This window comes from Anoplophora glabripennis, unplaced genomic scaffold (assembly GCF_000390285.2).
Source record: "Anoplophora glabripennis isolate ALB-LARVAE unplaced genomic scaffold, Agla_2.0 scaffold1644, whole genome shotgun sequence".
In the NCBI taxonomy this organism is placed as follows: domain Eukaryota; kingdom Metazoa; phylum Arthropoda; class Insecta; order Coleoptera; family Cerambycidae; genus Anoplophora; species Anoplophora glabripennis.
The window spans coordinates 19,705-46,486 of NW_019417983.1; the positions used below are offsets into that span (position 1 = coordinate 19,705).

A 26,782-nucleotide genomic window follows, 5' to 3' on the forward strand; every position below is an offset into this window, starting at 1 on the left:
AATAAAGTTCATCCGTTTTACGTCAAACGCCAAAAAGTAAAAACCTGTAAATTGTAAATCATTATTTCTTAAATTTAGATTTTATTTATGACCACTAAAAATAAAAAATACCATTACAGTAAAGTTGTTAACTCATAGCAATTTATTTAACCTCACTATCTAACGAGAAATGTGTAGAATATTTATTTTGCTCAGTTAATAATTTGAAAGTTTTTTACAGGTACCTTTAAATTCCATGTGACGTTTCCATTTGACGTTTCGGTTTTTTACCGAGAGATGTGTCATATTTTACAAAAGAAAGGAAAAGTAAATGGCACTACATTTTAAATAACAATTCCAGAAAATAAATCAATACTAATAAAATTATTTTCTTCCTATGAAGTACATACGTCGGAGGTAACAACATTGCTTTGATATTTAATCAAGGTTATATAACCTTATAGCCTTTAAAAAATAATGATGACCTCAGCTGAAGTAGAAAGTTTTTCCTTAGAAGTAAGTACTTAATATTACATTTTCATCTTTAATTTTACACTTTTACTTTTAGAGAAATAATAGCAATGAATCAGTGCAAGTGATAGTACGATGTAGACCTCTTAGTGACAAAGAAATTGATTCAAAATGTACCAGCGTAGTCAAGATGTACTCTACCAGAGGAGTCATTGAAGTAGAAAATCCTAAAGCAAGAAGTGAAAATGAAAGAAATAAGATATTTACATATGATGCAGTCTATGATGAAAAGTTAGTTTAAGAATTCTTAACAAATAATACTTCATACATTTCGTAGTGCTTCGGAAAGGGTTATTGGGAAATACATAATTGTGAAATATTCACGCCATTAATTTCATGCAATTTATTTTATTTGTTTATTTTTTACATTCTTTCAGTTGGCCCAATAACATATTCTTTGTATTTCTAGCTCTACGCAGCAAAATCTGTATGATGAAACTGTGAGGCCTTTAGTGGCATCAGTTCTTGATGGTTACAATGGTTGTGTTTTTGCTTATGGGCAAACTGGCACTGGCAAGACATATACAATGGAGGGTATAAGTGGCGAAGAAATGGGGATTATACCGAGAGCTTTTGAGCAAATATGGGCCCATATTGATAGAAAAACTGGAGTTGAATTTTTAGTTAGTGTCCGATATTTGGAGATTTATATGGAAGAAATAAGGTAAATTTAACAACCTATATTTTTTTCAACTATAATGAATTATCGTAGAGATCTCCTGAGGGCTAAAAGTACTAAAAATTATGAGCTTCGAGAAGTTAATGGCCAAGGTGTGATTGTAACAAATTTACACTCTCAAACTTGCCAGAGTGCAAAAGACATGTTAAAGGCTATGAAAACTGGAAATAATAATCGTACCACTGGCATGACTAATATGAATGAACATAGTTCTCGGTCACATGCAATTTTCCAAATAGTAATTGAGATGGCAGAAGAACATTCAAAGTCAATTAAAGTCGGAAAATTGAATTTGGTTGACCTTGCTGGTAGTGAACGGCAGTCGAAAACAGGAGCTACAGGTGATCGTCTTAAAGAGGCTACTAAAATCAACAAAGCTCTATCTTCGTTAGGTAAGATATATGTTATACCTAAATAAAAAACAAGCAGGACGTACGACTTATTAATAAAAATATGTCACATTTTGACGTATGGAATATTTGATCATATCTAAATCTTTAAAATAACTAATTTAAGGAATGACATTTTTGGTTATTTTAAATAAGTGTAGTTCAGTACGATTAAAACTCGTAATTTCCACTTGCAGAAAAATTCCAAGTCACTAAAAACATTCATTTACAAAGCTTATGGTGTTGGTGTTTCTTCTAAATTACATATGAGAGAATATAATTATTTTCCCAAAATCCCTGGTTTTATAATTGTGGATATTTTATACTATCTAAGATTGATTTTATATGATATGCTAGTAAATAAGTCAAAGTAAGGTCTGATGTTTGTAGACTCTCAGATTTAGGGGGCATTGTGACCGACTCCCTCAGATCTGAAAAATTTTGCATTTATCATTATTATTTATAACATTTGTTATGTTTGTTACCTTTTTACAACAGTTCAAATAACAATTTGTCTCTTTAAAAGTTACCTTTTTTAAGATCTGAGGACATCGATTGTGCTGGCTTCTGGCTGTGAACAACCTAACTTACCCTAAAACTATGGACAATGTTAACAATAGACGAACCCTCTTTTCCTGTATATCTAATGCTATCTAATGGCGGTTTTCCACTAAACGGACAGTTGAGTTTATGTTGTGTTTGTGTTTTCTAGAACCCGTAAAACAAAAACAAAACAAACAAAGACAAAACTGACAGCTGATGTCCTTGGAAAAAAGTAAAGTGTTTACTTGGTTAGTTAGTTAGTTTGTATACTATCCAGCTTTTCAAAACAAATTTCTTATCTATAAAAAAATATGTTATTTACTTATCTACCAATTTCGTACAAAATTCGTATTCAGACTAGCAAAATGAAATACAAGGCGAAAATAGAAAACACAAAATGTCCATTTCCACTAAACAGACTCGAGTTTCACAACACGTCGAAACTTTTGATGTAACCACTTCCGAGCGGGACCCGAAAAACAAAACTCCAACTGTCGTAAAACAGGTCAGTCTTCATACAGTTTGCGAAAAGTTACAGTTTTGTGTTATTCGACACGAGTTTGTATTTTGTTTTTGTTTTGTCCGTTTAGTGAAAAACCACTTTAATATCTTTCTCAGATTAATGGTTTTTCTGTCACTTAAAACGGGTTTTACATTTAACAATTTTTTATTAATAAATTTGTCACATTAGAGTTACAACTCTATCTTGTTATGTTAAACATGAAGCGAAGAAAAGATAAAAAAGAATAAATAAATACTAACTTTAATAAATAAATGTGACATATCGAAGAACTGCTGAAATAGTTTGAGAATGACATGTTTTAGCCTCACATGACATCACGATAAGTGTTTGATGTTGCCACCTCTTTCGTCACCATATAAGAATTATTATGTACATTTCCATAAGTGTAACCCCAAAGTAGTTTTACAACATCATTAATTTTTTAAAAATAAAATAAAGTTGAAGGAATGTAGGAATGTAGAATGAGAAGGATCGTTTATTCACCTATCACAAAATGCAGTTTTTAAATATTTTCATACATCACGAGGATAATGAAGTGGCACCTTATCCCATAAATACTACATTCTCCGACATGCATTGGGAGGTACTTCTTCAGACCGTCGGGTAAATTATTTTCTAAAAAGTTCAAATAATGTCCAAGTAGGTAGTTTGGTAACACAATAGGTTGTATTAAAAAATTGTACACAATGTTGATAAAAGAAAATATCTGAGATTAAAAGTGTCAGGGATGCCTTGGATCACTTTAAAGTCAGTTACAAGTTATACTTAAAGGATGGGATTGTATCAGTGGCGGCGCGTGAACATTGATTGAATGTGTTCTGCTTAGGGTTGTTACATTTGTTGAATTGAATTCCGGGATATTAAGTGCCTGGAGTCTCTAAATGGCGCCGCAGGCGAAAAATTTTAAAATTTTCAAGGTCACGCGTTTTCCTGACACTTCTGAATTTCAAGGAACGAACGATTTGTGAAATTGATACCTTTTTGAAATATCTATTCACGAATTACCTACTGACAGTATGAATAAATTGGAATAAACTAAATATATTTTATTAAATTATTGAATGGCTATAAACAAAAAAATCGTGTGTAAAATTTACCAACGATTCAACGAATTTTAATTTTCCTCGCCGTGTTATGATTTTTTCTTAATTTTTTTTTATATATATGTACATTATACAGGGTGTTCCTAAATAAGTGTCGCAACGGAAAACTGTAAATTCCTCTTGAAAAAAAAAACATTTTTTTCCTCTTCCATTTTTCTCTCCGAGCTTTCGTTTTCGAGATACACGGTGTCAAAACTTTAATTTTTTTTAGTTTTTCGCCAATATCTTGGGAATCGTTCGAACTACAGGACTGAGCTTTTGTACACACATTACCACTATTAATAGCTACTTTTTCGCACCCTTCTCGAATTCATTGGACGTGCCTGTGGTGGAGATTTTAAGGTATCATAATTTGCAACACTTATTTAGGAACACCCTGTATAATATTCCGGGAGTTATATGTGCAAATCCGAAATCCGGGACCATACAGCTAATTCCCGGTACAATCACAGAAAATCCCGGTCATACCCATGTGGCAAGATCTGCACTAAAATTAATGAGTCCACGAAACACATCAGGGTTGTCCGAATTTTCTATCTCGTCGTGTCCGCGAAGTGCTAATTCGAAAGCTCCGCAAAATTTTATGCAATCTATGATTTTAGATAATACATAACGATTTTTCATTACCTGTTCATTGTTTCCGTATATTATCCCAATATGCAGAATCTAACTCACTTCTTATGTTTATTTTACCTAAAGACTTAAATGACTTAAATCTTTCACACTGTATATTGTCCATGCTTTATCCCCACCGAAAAGTAAGCACGGAAAACAAAACAGTGAATGTTTTAAATCACACCCGCACACCCACTCTGCTTTTGTGTATATATTATTGTTTTTTTATAACTTTTACTTCTTTTATTTTTAGTTTATCCTCATAAGGCAGAGAACCAAATAAAGTTTTTTTTAAACGAAACGCTATTCATTTTAATAACTATAATATCCGTAGACGCCTAAACGAAAATATTCACACGTGCCGCTCGCAGAAATAAACCACCACATACGTACGAAATATTACTGCATTTACTGCAGACTGCAGCGCAGTGGCTGTCACTATTGCAGCCGCAAAAGCCCCTATCTTCGTGTACTGGGTCACGTGCCTGATTAACCAATAAAAACAAAGGACGCATATAATCGTTCGCTGTCCACACATTTTGTATATGAGGTTGCATATATTAAGGAGCGTAGCTTGCGTAGCAATAAATAATAATATAACCTCCTAGATTTATTTTAACACGAGTACATTTGGATTCTTTAAATATTTTGTTGATATTTAATATGATTAAATACATAAAATTTTATGTGTTCTGCAGCTCCGCAGCTCTTATGGTAAAACCGCCACTGGAAAGTATACAGCATAGACTGTATGTACGGGTGGGCCAGATTTGATACTTTTAGAGGGTTTTTCCTACTTCTCGAAAAGTTAGAAAAGTAGTGGAAAAAAGTATATCTTGGATTTGTTTAATTTTGGCCATTTTTTTTGTGGTAACTTTTTTGTTTGTGAAAATATTTTTTTTAATGTTTTTTCACACAATTTTTTCATTGAATCCAAAGGATTTTGCGATATTTTTCTGAAATTCCTGATTTTTGAGTTAAAACATCCTATATTTTTTTAAATGGACACATTGTAGTTTTCGATTTTTGAAATCTGTAAAATTTCCTTCATATCATACATGATATTTACATAAAAATTTCTCTATCAAGGAACAATTGATTTACAAAAAAAAAAAACATTTTTGGCATTTATATGTTGAATTTTTTTTTAAATACACCTTGTTTTACATTATTATTTGAATGGAAATTGTACATATAATTTAAAAATTGAAAAATATATATGATGTTCCAATCAAAATATAAATTTGTTATAACAGAAAAACCGGAAGTTATAAAAAAATATATTGCACAAGCCTCTGATTTCTACATAAAATGTGTGTAAAAAAACCTCTACAAGTATAGATATTTTCACAAATAAAAAAATTATAGAACATCATAGAAAATGAACTATCAAGATATGGTTTTTGCCATTCAACTTTTCTCGAAAATCGAGCCTGTGACATTAATTTAAGCAAAACATTTTTGGGAAATAGGAGAACCCCTCGAAAATGTCAAATTTGGCCCACCTGGTGCATAAAATGAATACAGTTGATCTTTCCTGATATGCACCATAAAATCCAATTAGACATAGTGATTCGTCTAGCAATTGCATGTGTATTTAAAGTTTAATCATCTACTAATTTCAAAATTTCTTCTTTGAGATTGATAATACATAAAGGTCTGCCACGTACTCGATGAAGCTGAGCTAACTAATACACGTTCTCTGAACGAGTGTTACACGTCTTGCAGTACTTAGTGCAAGCACTAACTTTTAATAACATGAATACTTGATTATTACAATTTTACCCTTGTACTAGACTAATACAGCAACACAAGAAGCTTTTATTATGTAAATGTGTAAAGATAACAGTTAAACAGTGCATTAAAGCAAATTTAATGCAGTAGATGTATTGTTAAAACAAAACACAGTCAACAAAATATTCAAACTATTGGTGTTTTTTTTTTTCACATCCACTATCGGCACTTTCTGCATTAATGTTTCCTTTGAAACTATACAAATATTTGGGTACTGTACTTACGCTTTTCTCCACCAAAACTTAATAAAAAAAAAGATCAGTGTGAGTGATTCCTGATTCGAATATTGTACTAAATAAATAGTAACAGTTGGCAACAAGCGGTGCCACTCGACTAGATTTCAATATTTTACTGGTAGGTAGCACAGTGTGTTTATTTAAAAGAAAATTCTACCATTACTGGACTGGCAGTTTTATTGAGGTTAATTTTTAGTAATTGGCTTTTATCAAAACCTATCTCCTGTTATAAGTAGAACTCCAAGTTTGTGAACACTCGGTATTCGTGGCACTGTTCTATATATTACAATAAATTAGAATATATTTAGAAAATATTTGTTACTGTTGCTATTAGGATAATAAAAGTAATAAATACAATAAATAACAATGAGAAAAGCATAATTTGTAATACACAAAAATCTGAATTTGTGGGCAAACATCACCTTTACTTCAGTTTATTTGAAAGCCAAGTTTATAAAAGCAATTCTTAGTTAATTAGGAAATTTACCACAATTGTTGTACTATATCACATCTAATTTATACAGCAGTAATTTTATTTCCTTCACATTGGCAATTAAATTTCAGTAAAATTAAAACAATAAGATCAAGATTACATTAAAACACAACATTCTGTTTCACCCGATGTGATTGGTGTATTTTTTCACAAGATTCTATCCAATCAGCGAGCATATTGCCTTGAGTGTAGACATAACGATATGTCATTGTTCATTGTAAACGAATCATTAATATTGGTGACGCCGAGATTTAGGGAATTTTCGTTACTAGTACCAGCCATGCAATGTTGGTTGCTAAGCTTGGCAGTCACATGGCTAGTAAACATTTATGGAGGCTCTGTACTATGCTTAATTTGTTCTAACTTCTTCAGATACTTATTTTTCTACAGTTGAATTTGAAACAATATCAAATTAAAATGTTGACCGCTTTTTTATTTATTCTATTTATAAAATAATAATAAATTTGGTTATAACTGTGTAATTTAGATTCAATGTCATCAATTCATTAATTATTTTCACTAGTCCCTAAATCCTCAGTTAATCACCTTAACGTATAATAAAATATTAGCAAAACATATAGGTATACTTATTATTTTATGAAATAATAGCAAAAATAATTGTTTTAGGTAACGTTATTTATGCTCTTGCTGAAAATTCCGCTCACATTCCATACCGAGACTCAAAACTTACCAGACTTCTACAGGATTCTTTAGGTGGTAATAGCAAAACAATAATGATTGCAAATGTAGGCCCTGCTAGTATGAATTATGAAGAAACCATAGTTACCTTAAGATATGCATATAGGGCTAAGTCCATTAAAAATAGTCCTGTCAAAAATGAGGATATTAAAGAGGGTAAACTGTTGGGTCTCCAACAAGAAATTGAAAGGCTTAAGCAACTTATTATGCAGAAAAGCAATGGGGTAATAAGTACCAATATTGATAATGTCGAAACGGAATCCACAGATAGCGAAGATGAGAGTAACACTGAGGAGAAGGAGAAAAAACTAGAACTGGGTAAAATGGAGGTTGATGAATTGGCTAAGAAGTTAAAGGCATTAGAGAAACAAATGGTTCATGGGGGTAAAAATATTGTGGACAGCGTTAATGAGAATGAATTGAGGCTTGAACAACAAAGAGCTGAAATTGCTGCACGAAAGGTACTTTCATGTTATTATACAGGGTCATCCTTAAGTAGGTTCAATAAGAAAAGAATTTTTTTTAAATAGTACATAATATGAACTACGAAGTTTTTGAAAAATATCACACTACACAAATATTTCAAAAAGGTGCTTCACTAGATTGTGACTGCAGAGTGCAGAGTAATAATAAATTATGCTCATTCTGAAAATCTGATTAATAAGTGATTTTCAGATATACGAGTCTGAATTATGATTCAAATCACAAGTATCTGGTAGCAGTGTGACAACGTAAAAATCACATGGAGATTAGCCAAAAAGTGTCAAATTCATTCATTATAATTTTTTCTTTATCAGTTATAGGACTCAGAAAATTTAAAGTTTTTGCAAGAAGTGTTAGTTAAAATTGCAAGAATTATTATTAGTCATTATATTATTAATTAAAAGAAAAAGTAGGTAAATGTGGTCATTGCATTTCATAGAAAAACAATTTCATTTTATTTTAAAAACAAATAATTTTAGTTGTTTTTTTTTTAATCTAAATAAGCTTACTCCACAGTTAAATTAAAAATATTCTGTTGTTTAAAAAAAAAAGACGTGTTGCAAATACAATAATTCTAAATAAATCCCAATTCCTAATACATATCTCAAAAAAAAATCATTGAGAGCGAGCACGGTACAAATTACATTATATTTAAAATTCCATTAACAACAAGAAGGTCCTACATTTTTGTAAAATTTATTTTACATTATCTATTTTGGATTTATCCAACCTTGTAGTAATCTTATTTCTTACTTTTGCTTAGTTAAGTTACCATCAGTGGTGGCTGGTACGGAGGAGCTCTGGGGCACTGCCCCCCTTGGAAATTTTCATAGTAAAAATTTAATTTACAATCTTATCTACATAATTAAATAGATTAGCCTTATGAAACACATTAAAAAGGAAATGTTAAATTTGTATTGTGCAGTCAATTTAACTCGACTTGTCAAATTCATTTGAAAAACACTGAATACGTGGGGCCCTTGTAGCTCGCCTCTAGATCTAGAAAGTGTTTACAAAAGTGGTCATGGTTACCGTTCCACAGCAGTGAAAGACGGAGTGGGATTTAGTCCAATCAATAGGTAGAAGAGCTTACAAAAAAATACCTGGAAACAAAAAATATGGTGATATAGGTGTATCTCTTGCAAATTAAGGTTTTAAAACTTGTTACTTGCTGTAAACATAGCCCTCGGCAAGCAAAAAAGTACCTTTTTTTTAAATTAAAAAATATTAAAAAATTTTTGAGTTATAACGATTTTTCGAAAAAAAGGTTATCTCGAAAATCGGCTCTTCTTCCTCGACGAACAGTCATAGAGAAACGAATTAGGTCTCATTTTTTTCCTTACGAGTTTTACTTTCATGGTAAAAAATAGTGATATCGATTTTATTCATTTCAAGTGTCTAAAGATGACTGAAAAAAGTAAAAATTTTTTGCTCGCGTTTTTCTTGAATATCTTTTTCAATTTTCATTTCTCGATAATGTCTAATACAGGAATCGATTGCTGACATTTTTAAGCGAATTTAAAAAATAACGTTGCTCTTTGACCTTCTGGAGCCGAGACAGCAAAAACAAAAAAAGTAGATTTTTGACAGTTTTGTTCGATATATCTCGAAAAGTAATATAGCAATCGATATATTTAAAAATACGAATCGATAAGTTTTTGTAATAGCTACAACTTTCTCATTTAATTTTTTTCGATTGGAGTTAGTTTTTTTTTTATTAGCGAAAAACAGTTTTTTTGACTTTTATAAATTTTTTAGGTTAACTTCGCCATACACTATCTTAGAATTTTTTTCCTATATCACCATATTTTTTGTTTCCAGGTGGTATTTTTTGTAAATTTAACATAAGGCTGTGACAGATTGATTATTATTTCGGACAAAAGCAGAAGAATGGACTTTCATTATAAAAAAATAATGTTGAGCACATTTCTTCTATATTTCAATAGTACTTAAATTAAAACTACCCAATTATATTTCAATTCTGTTTTCGATACTTTGTATCTAAATTTTTCCGCCTTTCTTGGTACCGTGGTACTGAAGTCAAGAGCTGCCACTGGTTATCATCGAGTTTAAATTTTATTAAATTTACATCAAACATTCTTCCAAGATATTTAAATAAATTAATAATATATTTTTCAAATCCTGTATCTTGAAAAATACGCCATTTAGAACATAAGTCCATAGGAATTTCTTCCCCTTAAAATAATCAACACTTTTATTAAAGAATAAGCTATAAAACCTCCGTGTATATTTTATGATGTAAATCCCTAGAAGACAAGTAGCTAAAATAGATACAGTATTTTACATTTACAGAAACGTGAAATAGAAATGCAACAGATATTAGAATTAGAAGAAGAAACGTGCAGTGAACTAAAACAAGTATTTGCCAGTCTTCAGCAACAAGTCGATTTCAAAAGAGAAAAATTAAAGCGAATCAACAACAAACTACAATCCATTCGACAAGAAATACGAGACAACCATGAAGTGTACGTTAAAGATAGACAGGAAATTGAAGAGGCGAATGACGAAGCTGCTATGTAAGTCAAGTAGTTGGATAAATCTCATTATGAAATAATTATAGTGTACTCAAATTAAATAGTTTTTTCATTATAACTCATAATACAGTCAGAATGATTGTATTGATTTATAAAGGTTCCGTTTTATTCCATTCACTTCAATTATCATATCAGTGTAGTATCGATAGTCATTTATGCAGGAAAATTTAAACATTCTTTTTCTGTGTTGTAACTTAGTCAATTTTTTCAGCCTAATTGGAGAATATTAATTTAAATAAAAAATATCCTGAACGTATTTCTGTGTACTGTGTTCAAAACATTTTTTTTTTTAATTCACTAGATAGGATCACGATATGATCTTAATTTTTAGGCATCTACGACAATGGTTCCTCGTAATCGACAATTTTGTTCCATCAGAGGAAAGATCGAGATTAATAAACTTGGCTCAATTCGATGAAAACGTTGATAACTGGATCCTAAGAAAAGAGAAAATTAGAGTTAATCCTATAGAGAGACCTCTAGCACACAATTATAGAAGACCTATTTCAGACTATGCTATACAGATGAGTCAGAACTCTTCAAAATTTAGAGTAATAACAGGTTGACGTAATAGCTTACATTTTTTTTTACATAATTGTTATTTTAGGGTGAAAATGTATTGGATTTAAAACTAGACATGCCTCTGCGTACCACCCAGGATTATAGTGCTCCCGTAATTTGTCCACAAATAAAATCGATAGTAAGCGACGTCATTCGAAATGAAATGGATAGCAATCATCTCGTCATTAAGTTGCCTGCACATTCTGTAGGTAGAAACTCTTCTAAATTGGAACAAGAAGGAAAATACAAGCAAGCTACAAAAGTCATGGTAGATATGCACAATTACAGGTAAGCAGTTCTTATTATTTTTTTACACACAAAAATATACAGGACTTATGCAATTTTTCATTGAGGTGCCTCTGTTTCAAGAAATAGGATGTCAAAGTTACAATAAAAAATATTAACTTGTTTTTATTTTAAGATAATCATTTGAAATGTGGATAGACTTATATATTGGAACATTTTGTTTGTAGGAAGGGGCTGTATTTTTTTGTATCAAATCTATTCCTTTTTCATTTTTGTTTTCCTACGCAATTTTAATTTAGGACTTGGTTTACAAGATTTCCTGATAAACGGTTACATTTATCGGCTTAAACAAAGAGTACATAATTTTTTCTGATACTGTTTCTCTTTTCAATAATTTTTAAATTTCTGTGATGTCTAGCAAGAGAAAAGTTATGAACCAAACAAATTTTGAGTTCTAGGTAAAGTGCCCTCTAGTGGTGCATAATGAAACTTTTCTCTGACTGGTCCAATAGAGTTTCATCTATTTAGTGGGTGTGCCAAATGACGGGCTGATAGAACTTGAATTAAATAAGTTATTTAAATAGAAAAATAAAAAAAATGAACTTTGAAAACAATTGACAATTCAGTTTTCATTACATGCTGCTATTATTTTAATCCGTAGAATCACCTACCGGAGTTTCCTGACAGACTGACTTTCAGAACACCCTGTATATGCAATGGAAAAAGTTAGCTATATACAGGTTCGGAAAGTCCCCATGGTACATCGGCCGTTACGTGAGAGTGATAAAGTAAATCATAGAAATCCGTGCGATAGACAAGGATGCTTACATTGAAGACGTTTCATAGTCACTCCCACTTCTAACCCGAAACGGGCGGTGACTATTCAGATTATCAAACGTCTTCACTCTAGCCATCCTTGTCTATCGCACGGATTTCTTTTCTTTACTTTGTCGCTCTCATGTAAAGGCAGATAGACCATGTGGATTTTCCAAACCTGTATAGCTACTACAACTCCTATTTCTTCATTTATGATATAATTTTTTAAACTAAAACTACACAAAAAATTTGTCGACGTGAGATACAAGTCTACAAAATGTCAAAAGTCAAAACGGAATATTTTAAAAAAGAGAAAGCTATTAATATATTCTTTTTGTTATTTTAATTTCAACATCCTGTACCCTGAAAAAGAGGAACCTAAATGAAAATTGGCATAAGGAAAGTTTTCTACTGAGACTTGAATTAATTTTGAGGTTTTTTTTTTTTGTAAATTCAAGATTTTATTGTGAAAAATTGTGATCATTAATACTTGTCTAAGTATTGGCCATCATTAGCCACTACTTTTTCCTATCTTTCTGATAGTATACGGATTCCGCGTCGAAAGAACAACTTATCTTTTGACCAACCATCAATCCAATTTTTCATATCTTTGTAAGATTGGAAGCGCTGCTTAACCAGGCCGTGTTCAAGAAGTAGTAATCTGATAGAGCATATCTGATAAATATAGCGGGTGAGGTAAAACATCCCATTTCAGCTTTTTTTAAGTATTTTTTGACTTCATCCCAAAATTGTTAAATCCCCCCTTATTCCACACGTCGGACTTGACACCCACAATTAAACACAGCATACAGAAAAGTTTTTTTAAATAAACACTTCCACACAACCACTTATACTCCGAATACCATTAATTCTGAAACTTCCAAACGTACACATTGTCATTTAACGTCCTCTTTTTTCCATATCGAGAGAACAGGTCTCTCGCAATTTAAAAAATCCTTTTTGTCCTCAATTTTCCATCCGGAAAATGGCATTTTCAATAAAATACATACTGGATCATACATAGGAAACATTTCTACAATTATTATACAAAACAAATATTAACTAAGAACAGTTATAATCGTGCACTGGGCGTCGCGTATCGTATAAACTGTTTAAAGATGGGCGATGAACCGATGACAATGCTGCTTCAATATCTGCGTCACTCGTTTCCCCATGCCATAATTTTCTCCCGTGTTGTCCGCCTCGTTGCCATGACAACCGCCATAAACAACACTTTGAAGAGAAGCGGAATTCAGACTGTTACGATCTGCGTTACTTGCGTATACAAAATGTTGTACGGTATGAGGTTGATGTTCGCGCTCAACGAAGGCAATGTCTTTTTTTAGAAGGCGTTCACCGCGCAACTATTCTGTTTATTTCTGCGTATTAAACAAAGAAACACAATAGATTTTCAATATAGAATTATACCTAAATTATAGAATTTATATAAAATTAAAAATAAGTTTAAATTGCACAACCAAACGGAAATTTTAGGTGAAGCGGCGCGTCACTTGCATCACCTGACGAGCCGCCACTGGTGCAACATCTTTCGGCTTCAATTCGTGTTCCACCCAATTTCATTGCTTTTGAATCATACCGAGTGCATTTAAACATTTGGAAATTCTTGGAAAGTATTGCTTTCAATTCCTCTTCTTCCAACTTTTTCGGTTGACCAAGGTGTTCTTTGTCGACTGTATCTAAATCACCACTTCCAAACTCACACATTTTTATCGATGGAGTATGTTCATCGTAAGTTTCCTACAGCACTCGATGACTTTCAGCAGCTCTCTTCTTTAAATGAAACAGGAATGTAAAACTTTCCACAAATGTGTTTTGTTGGCTCATAATTCGCCATACTCCTTGTTTACACTTCAACAAAATGACAATAAAAAGTAAAGCCTAATGACAGCTTGGACAGGAATGCAGTTCCAATGAGAAATAGCATAAGTTACGCCATCTATTGTAAATCCCTCAAAATTCATTCACAGTCCTAGTATTATTTTTGCTCCTAGAATCTATTGTTAATTGTTTGCCCGACTTTTTTGTAACACCTTGTATCATGAATATTAATTTTTCAGAAACCGGCAAATTCCAAAATCTGCTAAAGCTGTCTTTCCGTAAATAGTAATAAAATTTGTACATATATTATACTTTACAGAATTTATATTATTTTACATATACTTTTTTTAACTTTTTGTGATATGTTTTACTTTGATTTATTTATATGATAAGTTATATTTATAAATTTATATTTCTGTGATTTAGTATTTATTTAGGGAATTTTAATAATTTGAAATTATTTTTGTAAACAATTTTATTATAAACGAGATAAACACATTAACCTGCACCATACGGACAAGCATAAAGTATTTTTTCATGATAGAATGTAACTTCTTGTAATAAGTAATACCAATTTAGAAACTAAAACATTTCTATTTTTGCAACTGGTTGATCATCTAGGTTGATGTGTTTATCAACATTGTTTCTAATTCCATTAAAAGTAACAATATATTTTTAAAAATTTTAAACATGTAAAGTATAATACATTGAGAAGAGCAGGTAAAATAACAAGGATTATAATATTTATGAACTAATGTTTTCAGGATTCTAAAATTATTTCAAAAGTAAAATAAATGTACATCCTGCATGATTACTGTTTTGTGTGAGGCAGGAAAAAGGTAAAATAATAATACTTTACAAAAGCTATGCTACTTTAAGAGTTAAATAATTCGATAATGTATTATACCAACAATTATGAGCTACAGCTGCTTACTTCTAATGTTCCAGTCTTATACTTTTGCATGTGAATTCCTTAAAAAAATTGAGGGCAGCATAGTAATAACTGTTATTAATTTCAGCAAGTAAATGTCTGAATAAATTATTTTTAACTGTAGAAGTTATCTGGGCTAGTTTTGGTATTTTTCTTTATATTTTTACAAGCGCACTTCCTGAATAACAGCTAATATTTTTACTGTGATTTTTAAATATACTTAATAATTCTACACCAAATGAAAATATACAAAATATTGGTTGCCAAAATGAGTAGTAATTATTGTCATTTCTTTAAATTACTAGAATAGAAAATAAAATTTCCAAATTTACAGTTAAAATTGGAATTTATTTTATTAAAAATTTGAAATAGTCTTTAATTTTAACGGCCCCTCTTCAAGATGGGCCATGTTGGCCAATTGATTGCAATGGCCATTGGGTAGAAAGACAATTCACCTTGCCCGGCTTCAACTAGATGATGCTCGAGATCGATTTCGTGTAAGTTTTTGGGCACCATTCAAAGGCATGTGGTCGACTACGGCTCTACACGTCCACATGCTGGCCCATTTTTAAAATATTCTGGTTCCCTCTTTTTTTTTAAACAATTTTTTGTTGGTGTACATTGAAATAAAAATTATATGTACTTTTAAAGTAAAGGGCATGTTCGTATTTTACATACTATGCTCAAATAAAATGTAGAAAATTACTATAAGATGAACTGCCAAACGTCAACCGGCATGGTAATGGCACACGATGGTTTCTGGGTACAATTGCCTGCGTTAGCCAATTGCAATGCATTGCCCATAGTGAAGGGGGCCATAATAGATTGCTTGAAACCATTTTAATTTGCTACCTGTTAGATTTCATTTGAACACTTTTTTAAAGATTATTTATTTATATTCTCTTAACGTACAAGATTTTCATTTCTATTTTCACACAATAAAGGGTTTATTATAAAAAAAAAATTACAAAAGTTTGTGAATTTTTCCCATACTTTTGGATTCATTAAAATAAACAAATGTCAAAAAGTAGTAAGTAAAGCCACCTTACAATTATTTTAAATGGAACCCCCTATATATTTTTACAAATTTGGATAGAGCACTTTGCAAAGTTTACTTCTATTAATGTGACATATTTGTGCAAGAGTTGGCAATTAGTATATGTTGGGAAAAAATACTCGGTTGCCTAGTAGCTGATAATCTCTCTCTAACATATTATGTCTGAGACAATCTTTGTAGTCCAGACGGTATCTGATTTTTGGCTTTAAAACATCACTAGAAATGAAAATTTTTCTATGCGCATAAAAAAAAACATGGACTTATCTTTTGGCGGCACAATATGTTAAAAAAATTCGAAAAATGTCATATTTTTCTTATTTAATTATGTATCTTTTCAAGAGTTGATTTTAGGCGAAAATGGAAGAGGAAAAAAATTTTTGTAATTAAATTTTTCAAAATATGACTAGTTACAAATCAAATGAATCATGATTATTATTATTGTAAAAATCGAAAAAATCGTCAAAAATGACGTTAAAAAACATTATTTTTTAGGGATTTTTTTTTGGGCATTTAAGTTGGGCATAGGACCTTCATACTTGGCTCAAGAAAAGTTCATGTTATGTAGAATCATCACACCAAATTTCATCAAAATGGGTTCGTTAGATTTTGCATAATAATTTTGCAATCCAGATTTTGAAAAAAAATTTGCAAATTTTCAAAATTTTGCACAGCAAAAACCAAGACTCTTAGATCCTTGAAAATTTAATCACATACAAAAGGGCTCTCAAGCTTTCAAAGGCTTTTTGAAAAATTCGAATCCGTCAATTAGGAAAGCTCGGGCGCTTGTTTAAACATTGGTCGAATTTTTGTACTAAAATTTTGTAGTTTTGTAATATAATGAGTTAATTTCTCATTTTAAATTATATTTTAAACAGTAAATAATATTTGAATTATACTATAATTACAAAAGAAATTATGATTAAATTAATTACTAATTTTCGACAAATTTTGAAAATAATTGTTGTTTAAACAATTTTAGAATATTTAAATAAATTTGTTTTTGTTCTTTGATAAACAGTATATAAGTTTATGCATTTACTTTTGATACAATAAAAAAATAAAGTTGATAAGTAAAGGAAGTTTAAAAATAAATAATTATCGGATTGTTGAAAGACCAATAATTATTAACGATAGGCATTTGAAAATATGCTAAAATTAAAAAACAAAATTATCAAAATCGGACCTCTAGGTGAAATTCGAAAAATTAGCCCGGATGTCCCAGTACATTTAGTGTAAATGACGGTTAACTTTGGTCGGCTATAACTACGTAACTAATTGATCAATCGATCTGTTTTTTTTTTAAAGAAGCGTCTTTCCAAGAACTTTTAAAACCTGCTTTAAAAAATTTGATTTGATTGAATATTCACAAAGTTACCTATTCTAATTGTTTATAAGTACAAAAATTCGACCAATGTTTAAACAAGCGCCAGAGCTCTCCTAATTGGCGGATTCGAATTTTTCAAAAAAAGTTTGAAAGCTTGAGAGCCCTTCTATATGTGATTAAATTTTCAAGTATCTAAGGGCCTTGGTTTTTGCTGTGCAAAATTTTGAAAATTTGCAAATTTTTTTTCAAAATCTGGATTGCAAAATTATTATACAAAATCTAACGAACCCATTTTGATGAAATTTGGTGTGACGATTCTACATAACATGAACTTTTCTTGAGCCAAGTATGAAGGTCCTATACCCAACTTAAAGACCGCAAAAAATTCCCTGAAAAGTAATGTTTTTTAACTCAATTTTTGGCGATTTTTTCGATTTTAACAATAATAATTATGATTCGTTCGATTTGTAACTAGTCATGTTTTGTAAAAAAATTAATTACAAACATTTTTTCTCTTCCATTTTCGCCTAAAATCAACTCTTGAAAAGATACATAATAGGAAGAAAAATATGACATTTTTCGAATTTTTTTAACATATTGTGCTGCCAAAAGTTAAGCCCACGTTTTTTTTATGCGCATAGAAAAATTTTCATTTCTAGTGATATTTGAAAGCCAAAAAGCCAAAAATCTCCATGGATATATGATTCACCCAAACCAAAACAGATACCGCTTAGTCTATTCATAGCTGTCTTATTATTAAGAATAGGCCCAACAGAACATATATATCACTGTAATCTGAAAAAAGCAATCTATCTAAATGCGAAATACACAGGGTGCCATTTAAAAAGTTGAACTTCACTTTGTATATACAATTTTTGACAACTATTTATTTTAAAATGAGTCCAAAAGTATGGGAAAGTGGAAAAATCCCAAAAACTTTTTGTGTATATATGTCTTAAGTAAATCCTCTACCTATCTAGGTGAGCATATAAAATGTAAATGAAAACCTTGTACATACAATGGCAACTGGGCAAATCGCAATGAAAAAAAAAAAAAACGAAAATATTGTTTTTTATGACACTGGACATCTGCAATGTTTTCTCTAGTCTGCTAAAAGTATTAATGGAAATTATTTCTGTGATTTTGAAAAAATAATAATTTACAATTCTGCACTGTTTTTGTTTATAATAATTGTGTATAGAAATATTACTAATGATATATTTTTAAATTAAGCTTGTAAAATGTATATGTGAAATAAATATTATGTACAAAAAATTTATTTTTATTATAATTTTCTGAAAAATAATCACAACCGGATGCGTGACCATGCTTTAAGTCATCTTGATAAATCCCATCTCAACAATTAAAAGGAGGGCCATATCGCAGTACCGGTGCTTCGAAGGACCAATGTTTATAGGAATTTTTTTTTACTAGTTTTAGCTCTACTTTCACCTCCTTAAATTTGGTACCAACTTTTTCAAACACCCTGTATACCGTGCTTTCACCGTACAACGCTACATAGGGAATTAGCTTCGTTCGAGTTCGTAAGTTCGGAAAGGTGGGGAGCGCTGGGTGCTGCAACTTTACTGATGTGAGATGTGATTACGTATGCCACAGCGCCGCATGGCCACGCACATAGAGATCGACATCCCCACCGCTGAAGCCACACGAGTTTGACCGACGTACCTCCTATGTAGTGTTTTCCCGTGAAAACACGGTATACGTACCATTGAACTTACAATTAGCAGTACATCAGAATGGCGTCACTGGACACACCTACATATACACTCGTCCGTCATCTAATAAACATCTCAGTGGCTGTCTAGGGTGCTAACACAACCCTTAACATTGTAACTCGCAGTACATTTCTGTATCGACATAATTACAATTATTAGTATACTTGGACAGCTTAGAGTGTACTAGTTTCAGGTTTATAGGTAAACATGCTCTATCAGTCCGGGTGTGACCGTTAGTACCAATAATATTACAGATATTTTACCAATTTTGATTAAAGGCAAGTCTAAAGCTAATTTTATGGAAAGACAGAGCAAATTCACATGTATTTTTATTTTTCTAATGCTTGTATTGGTACAAGCGAGAACAAGAACGATTGCAGCAACTAATGGAGAATAGTTGAATGAAATTTTTGTATCAGCAAATTCAACTGATTTTGCCTCTATTGTTATTATTATTTAATAAAATTAATTTGTGGTTTTAAATAATAAAATAATTTGATTGTTACAACTGTTCAAAATTTTGTCCACCGACGTGGAGTTTCTACGAACTAACACAAATACTGTCTTGTTTGACCATAACACAAATGCTTCACCATAATACACGTTTTCTTGCTTCACCATAAATTAAAATGATATCCATCAACTCCGAGTTGCTATACTAACTACTAAAAAACTATTGTAAACACTATGGCAACCATGACTGTAAAATCGGATTTCAGTATTCGAAGTCGCTGAGGCCATGTGGCTCTCCACACCTATGTTATGATTTTCCATGTAATTAGACAATTTGTCTGTTTGGAATGAATAAATAAATAAATATGTAATGGTTGAAAGTACTACAACTTCAATAATTTTTTTCTTGAAAACTAAGGAGTTTACAAAAAATATTGTACGATATTGACTCCATTTCTCATGCCGCATCTATTCCCAATTTTTTTTGGATAAGTTGTGAATTACCCTGTGTATATGCTTGAAACGTCGGCCAACTGTTTATCAAAAGTAATTCTAATGGAAACAATAGTGACTAATCCGTTTACCTTTTTTTTTTTTGGTGTTTAAATATTACCCTACTGTTAATTTCTTTGTTTTATTAACAGTAAAATTTGATTTCATTGACCCCTCTTTAAACTACAAGTTATTAAAAATTTCTAGTTCTTTATTTCAGACTTACAGTGCGCATGTAAATGCCCATGTTCTACTTACAAGTGTAACCTCCGAAATGTTAATTATGTTTAAACAAATCATTTTCAGCTTTTATTTTGGATAATTATTTATTACTGACTGTTTGCTAGATGTTGTTGGTGTAATTCAATGTTAGTTGGAGCATGTATCTCATACAGTAGGTTTACCAGAATATCAACCTAGATTTCTGGTAATGAAGAACATTAATTTCATATGATAAGATAATTGTTTTTTTGAATTTCTGTAAATTGTGACCTCGATTGTGACTATCCCATTCTGTAAATTGTGACTATAAAATTCTAATCTCTGTAATTTTTTTTTTTAATAGAATTATGCTTCACTGAAAATGATAACTGGAAATAATTCCTATGAAAGAATAGTTGATTATGAGTTTCTCAACCCGATGGAGCATTATTTCATGTTTATTATCATGTAAATTTTGCTAATAAATTGTAATGAAAATGTGTTGATGATGACTAATAAAATAATTAATTAGGTGATAAATGTTAGAAATACAAAAAATTTGGGAAAAAACCTGAAGAAAGTTCTTGCTTTTATGATAAAATAAAAATTGAACTTGTAAGGTTAAAAAAAAATATGTAGCAAATTTAATTAATGGGGTCTTTCCAATTTCTATAAATACAATAATTACTCCTGTTATTATATAAAAAAAGTGAAATATATACACTTGTCTTGATATATAAAATTTCCCTAAACGAGGCAACATTGAATACAGATAAATTTCCTTAAAACATCTTAATTCAATTTGCAGCATTTGTGGAAGTTCTTTGTATATGAAATATGGGGACGCACTGTATGTATTCAGAGTATTTAAAAATTGTTTGGTGTTACGCATGAAAAAAAAAAAAAAAAAAATTATATGAAACAAGCTGTACCTACTTATATTAATTTTTATGTACAAAAATGTATTTTCATAGCATAACATTCAAAAGTGTATAAAATATCATAATAATAAAGTAGAAATATCTTCATTGGTTAGTACAATCAGGGATGAATCTTGGTGTAGCTTCATATGTCTTTTTAGACTTCTCGATTCGTAATACATTTTTCCACAGACTGTACACTTATACTTTGTGTCCTTAGTGTGAATTCTTGTGTGGATGACCAAATTACACTTCACAGAAAACTTTCTGCTGCAGAATGCACACTGATAAGGTTTCTCACCATTATGAATACGTTCATGATTTTTTAAATGAACTATCTGAGCAAAAGTTTTCAAACAAATGTTACATTTAAACGGTTTTTCTTTTGTATGACTTAAACAGTGAACTTGTAACGTTGATTTTCTGGAGAACACCTTGTCACAAAACCTGCATTTAAATGATTTTACATCCAAATGTACATTAATATGGTTGACCAATGTCTGATTCGTTCTGAAGTTCCTACCACATATGTCACATAAAAAATTGTTTTCTTTAGTATGAGTAAGTTTATGTTTTCTGAGTGACGAGTGTGAACCAAATATTTTAGCACAAGTATCACATTTTAGATCGGAACTATTTTTAGAGTTTGTAGCTTTGTGAATGTTTAAGTGATACTGATATGGTCTGGTTTTATTAAACGATAACCCACAATAATTGCAAATATATGGCAATTCTCCAGAATGATTTCTTTTGTGTTCCAATAGATTACCATTTCTTGTGAAGCCTAAAAAACCATCTGCAAATTTATGATTCTCACCGAACATATTGGTAAAATGGGGCTACCTGGCAGGACAAGTGACAAATATATGTATATAATATAATATGTGGTTTTATTTTGAAACTATGAATTTATTTTTTATTAAATTATTCTAATAGACGTTTCTTTTCCATTTACCAAGCATAAAAACTAATTTTGTTTTAGTTTCCTAACAGAGTTTTCAAATTTGATCCTGAACATGCTTGTCAACACAATTCCATTGATAATTTTTTATATGTACAAGGTCTCTTAATACAATTACAGAGGCAAGTGTCATAGTAATGTACCATTACGCAACCCGTTAGGACTTTTTCTTAAGAATCTGTCATGAAATATATATTTTTTTAAATTTTAAAATGTGATTTAATTTAGTAATCTTTAAAATACCTCAATCTCAAGTTTCATTAATTTATTTCCAAAATTTCTAAATTACAAATTTTTCTTTCCGTTAACAATGACGTAAATTTAAGAGTATTTGAAAATGGTAAATGAACATTTAGGTTTAGTGGAAAACGATGAGTTTCACAAAACACAGTGTTTTAAAAAATATTGGCAAATATTTTTTATTAAAAACTAGACGAAAGTTTAAGTGTAGTAGTTTTAAAAACAATTTATAATTATTAAAAAAATAATTCAGTTCAGTATTCTGGCAAACACATTCTATTACACCTAAAAATCTGACGCCCACTTAAAGTTACAACCTATATATAAAAAATAATCACTAAAATCACTTTGTGCCCCATTCAAATTGTTAAATTGTGACATATTATTTCATGTATTAAAATAAAAAAAAAACAGATAAATTTACATGGTCCGAGCTATCTATTTTAAAAATTTTGGAGATATATTGAACAACATTCTTTAATGTACCGTAATCTTAAAATATCTTTAATCATGACCAAGTAGCCCCATTTTGTGATACATCAGAAGTCATTAACTACAAAAAAATATGTTTTCATTCCAAAAAGATTTTGCAATATATAATTTGAAAAAAAATATATAAGAATAAGTCCAAATGCAACAAAAAGGCTACAACACAAACCTCGTCACAGTTTTATAGAAGATAGGTATTATTTTAATCTTCACAATCACTCTGAACTTGTCTTAATTAGATGCCGGATTCCTTTTTTATATTTTTCTCATTAATCATTAGTTTTTGATTTGTAGGCAAACAAGGATCATTTATTTCTGTGAATGTATTGCACAACTGATTTTAATGGCTCTTTTCATGCTTCTTCATGCTACTTGAATCATAGAAACCCTTATTACAAATCGAACAGTGATAAGGAGTCTCCCCAGTATGAACTCTAGTATGGGTCTTTAAATTAGAATTTTGAGAAAAACCCTTTCCACAAACGCTACATAAAAAAGGTTTTTCTCCACTATGAACTTTTAAATGAGATTTTAAGTGACTTGACTGCTTAAATGTTTTTGAACAAATACTACATTTGAAGCATCTTGTACCTGTATGAAATAGAGCATGAGTTTTGTAGCTACTTGCATGCCTAAATTTTTTACCACATTCTTTACACTGAAACGGTTTCTCTCCTGTATGTATTCGGCAATGAATGTCTAAATAGATTTTCTTCAAAAAGCTTCTTCCACAAATAGAGCACAAAAATGTTTTCTCTCCATTGTGAATTCTGATATGTGTTAAAAGTAAAGATTTTGAAAAAAAGATCTTTTTACAAATATTACATTCAGTTTTAGAAAGTTCTTTGATTTCACCATTTTTTATTTTATGATCCATTTCATGGTTTTGTAGCATCGATTTATATTTAAACCCTTCCCCACAATAGTTACACTTATATTGGGATTTACTGGTATGTATATTCTCATGTTGCAGTTTTCTTTCTAATCTTGAGAATTCTAAAATTGATTATAGATATAAATTTACGGCTACATTAGTTTTCTTTGGAATGTAGATATATTTAAATTTAATACACCGACATTATTAATAAAGTTGTTGCATACCTATATCGCTATAAAATTTTGAAATATAAATAGTACTCACCCTTTCCACATATGTCGCATCTAAATGGTTTTAAACCTTTGTGAATGCTATCTATATGTCTGTTAACGTTTGAAGCAAACCTAAACTTTTTTAAACAAATTTTACATTCAAATGGTGTTTCTTTGGTATGCGACCTCATATGTAATTTAAGCTTGAACTCTGTAAAGAAAGCTTTTACACAAACTGTACATTTGAAGTGTCTAGTTCGACAAGCAGGATTTTTCTTTTTATGTTCGTATAATTTTGTCCTTGTACTAAAATGTTCTCTACATATTTGACAGTCTGAAGGTTGCTTTTTAGTAGAAGCTTTTATAATCTTATTTTCCACGTTATCATGGCTTGAGATACATAAAGTTTCCTTCGGTTTCTCTAGCTTTATGTTCTTTGGGGGAGGCAAAATAAATTCATTTGTATCATAATTTTCATTTAAATTAATATTCGACTCTTCAAATGGGCTGAAAGACTGATCTGCATCTTTTTTCTCAGAATGTATCTCTCTGTATTTTACCAATATATTTCTTAGATTTGTTTCGCTTTTAAGACATAAATCTATAAAAGATGAGATATATTCTAATTTATTTGTGCAATCATTGCACACATTCTTAGGTAAATCATCATCTTCCATCTGAAATTTAATATATAGGTTAGGTTGTTTTAATTCGAAAGGAACAGATGGTACAAATATTTTTAATTGAAACTTACTTTAATATTTGTTATATTCTTTAGTACATCCAAGGAAATTAACTGCACCATTAGTTTTAAGTTATTCTTTTTCATCAAACATAATCTACATATATAGGGAAAATCTTGAAAAGATAACCTGTTGCTTGACATTTTCTTTTATGTTCATTCTATTTACAAAAACATGTTTGCACTTTTATTAAAATACGTATTTATATCATTTCTCACTTTCCCATACCTTTATTTTTGTATCTCATTCAAAGGTGCAGCTGCAAAATGGCCTGGCCAAAAAAAGTGATGCCAACAGTGCCAACATCCAACATCACATATCACATACCATTTTTAGAAATTACATTCAAATTCAAAATTAATATGACTGGGGATTTCATCAGAATTTTAATAATGTATTTATAAATTATTTTTTCATTTGGTATTAACATTAAAACTGCATATTGTATTTACCGTTTAATACTATAGTAATATTTTCAGTGGGGTGATTTAAGTCTTAACAAAATTTAATATACATATAACTATTACATACAAAATTGTCTTCTAATATTATAATAAATCTTCTTCTGATCTGATATACTCTCCAATGTCAGCCTGATGGAAGCAAATTGATGCCAAAGGTTCTGCATGTTTGCATTCTGCCGTTGATCTTGCAGCTACTCCAAATCCTAATGGTAAATCCGACATACTATAAACAACAACTCCCTGATACTTTTCCGTATTTTCACTTATCCTTCCTAATCCAGACTTTGGGATATGATGACCATATAAAAATTGTTGTTCTGCTGAAGGTTTTAACCATATCTTGCTCTGTAATTAATTCATACATGAAAAATACTTAAGCTTAGATATATTCACTCATATATTACTATATTAAAAATACGTTCAACAATAATCTGAACATATAAATATTACTGGTAAATCCTGACTTCTGTTTACCTGTGCATAAGGCGCTAAATAGTTTAAAGCTGTTACATGTAACCTAAATTTGTTTGATTTTGTAAATTTTCCAAAACATGTTCCAACTGATATTAATTGTTCTGGTGGTACAGTATTGGCAAGTTTTAAAATCTTTTCAGAAACATAGTACACTCTATCCTTTTTTTCTCTGAAACAGTATAATCCATCGGGTCTTTCAATTAATAGCTTCACATTTGGTCCAATGCTAAAAACCTTAATTATTATATACAATCGAGAAAAGTATATTAACATACTATTTCGTTAGTTTCTCAAACAAAATCTTTGTCCTTTCCTCTGATAATCTTTTCATGGTAATAGATTATTTATTTCTCTCAAGAAAATAATAAGCTTGAAATTTTTATTTTGCCCAACTCTTTGACTAAACAGGTGCACAAGCACAAACCTTGATAATATACTGAGCACAACTATGATTGTTTTTGCTCAGGATTGAGACAAGTAGGACATGTGAGATGAGTACTAGAAATTACGACATAAGAGTCATAAACACACAATCACAATATGAGGTTATCTTCTTCTTCTTCTTTCCTATTATGGGCCATTAAGTATTAAGTTTATAAGCTACTTTAACACTTTACTTACAAATTTTTACTCTTGTCGTATGTATCTGTTTGTTATGTTAATGTTTAGTATTTTTTTAGTTATTATATCGTCTAAATGGCGAAAATTATTTAGAATTTCTTCAAAACAGTATTTCCTTTGTTGTTAAGACTGTTAAAGATTTATTTAATTCAGACCGCAGATTACAACTTTGGTTTATATATGGAGCACCACCTCATTTTAGTGCTATTTGCAACTTAGAGTTACTCTGAACTGATATTAGTTGCTAATAAGTACTATTTTTGCCAAAACGAAAGCCCCCCAGGACCAGGACACCTTGAATAAAAAGCACAGCATATAAAACAATGTTTTACTTTGTTTTATTTGCTGTGTAAAAAGTTTATGGTTGGTACTGATAATCCTGTTATTCACGGTTCGTAGAGACGTGCCTGTTAGTATTCATTCTCGTGCGAGCGGTCGAACTGAGCGGACGTGTTTATTGTAAAGTGAAGTGCATTGCAACGCGCCGCGCGCGCGCCATTATT

At 30.5% G+C, this 26,782-nt stretch overlaps 3 protein-coding genes across 6 annotated transcripts; 1 reads left to right on the forward strand and 2 right to left on the reverse strand.

The window, feature by feature from the left end:
• The first annotated feature begins 275 nt into the window (after positions 1 to 275).
• On the forward strand, positions 276 to 14,413 carry LOC108916383 (kinesin-like protein Klp68D). The gene is made up of 9 exons (XM_018722618.2): positions 276 to 495; positions 548 to 741; positions 920 to 1,174; positions 1,223 to 1,581; positions 7,513 to 8,045; positions 10,381 to 10,604; positions 10,954 to 11,173; positions 11,230 to 11,471; positions 14,324 to 14,413. The coding sequence occupies exons 1-9, from the start codon at positions 457 to 459 to the stop codon at positions 14,364 to 14,366; spliced, it is 2,109 nt and encodes a 702-aa protein (XP_018578134.1). The 5' UTR covers positions 276 to 456; the 3' UTR covers positions 14,367 to 14,413.
• A 6,796-nt stretch (positions 14,414 to 21,209) lies between these two features.
• Positions 21,210 to 24,992, reverse strand: LOC108916386 (zinc finger protein OZF-like). Of its 4 annotated transcripts, XM_018722625.2 has the most exons (4): positions 24,949 to 24,992; positions 24,732 to 24,880; positions 24,030 to 24,654; positions 21,210 to 21,994 (listed from the first exon to the last, which is right to left on the reverse strand). In XM_018722625.2, the coding sequence occupies exons 2-4, from the start codon at positions 24,861 to 24,863 to the stop codon at positions 21,279 to 21,281; spliced, it is 1,473 nt and encodes a 490-aa protein (XP_018578141.1). In that variant the 5' UTR covers positions 24,864 to 24,880; positions 24,949 to 24,992; the 3' UTR covers positions 21,210 to 21,278. The 4 variants fall into 4 exon arrangements, with proteins under 4 accessions (XP_018578141.1, XP_018578142.1, XP_018578139.1 ...); XM_018722626.2 differs by having other exon boundaries at positions 21,210 to 21,982; positions 24,732 to 24,982; XM_018722623.2 differs by having other exon boundaries at positions 24,732 to 24,982.
• Positions 24,993 to 25,162: 170 nt separating this feature from the next.
• On the reverse strand, positions 25,163 to 26,339 carry LOC108916384 (60S ribosome subunit biogenesis protein NIP7 homolog). Its single transcript, XM_018722619.1, has 3 exons — positions 25,934 to 26,339; positions 25,659 to 25,884; positions 25,163 to 25,529 (listed from the first exon to the last, which is right to left on the reverse strand). The coding sequence occupies exons 1-3, from the start codon at positions 25,987 to 25,989 to the stop codon at positions 25,269 to 25,271; spliced, it is 543 nt and encodes a 180-aa protein (XP_018578135.1). The 5' UTR covers positions 25,990 to 26,339; the 3' UTR covers positions 25,163 to 25,268.
• Positions 26,340 to 26,782: the final 443 nt, after the last annotated feature.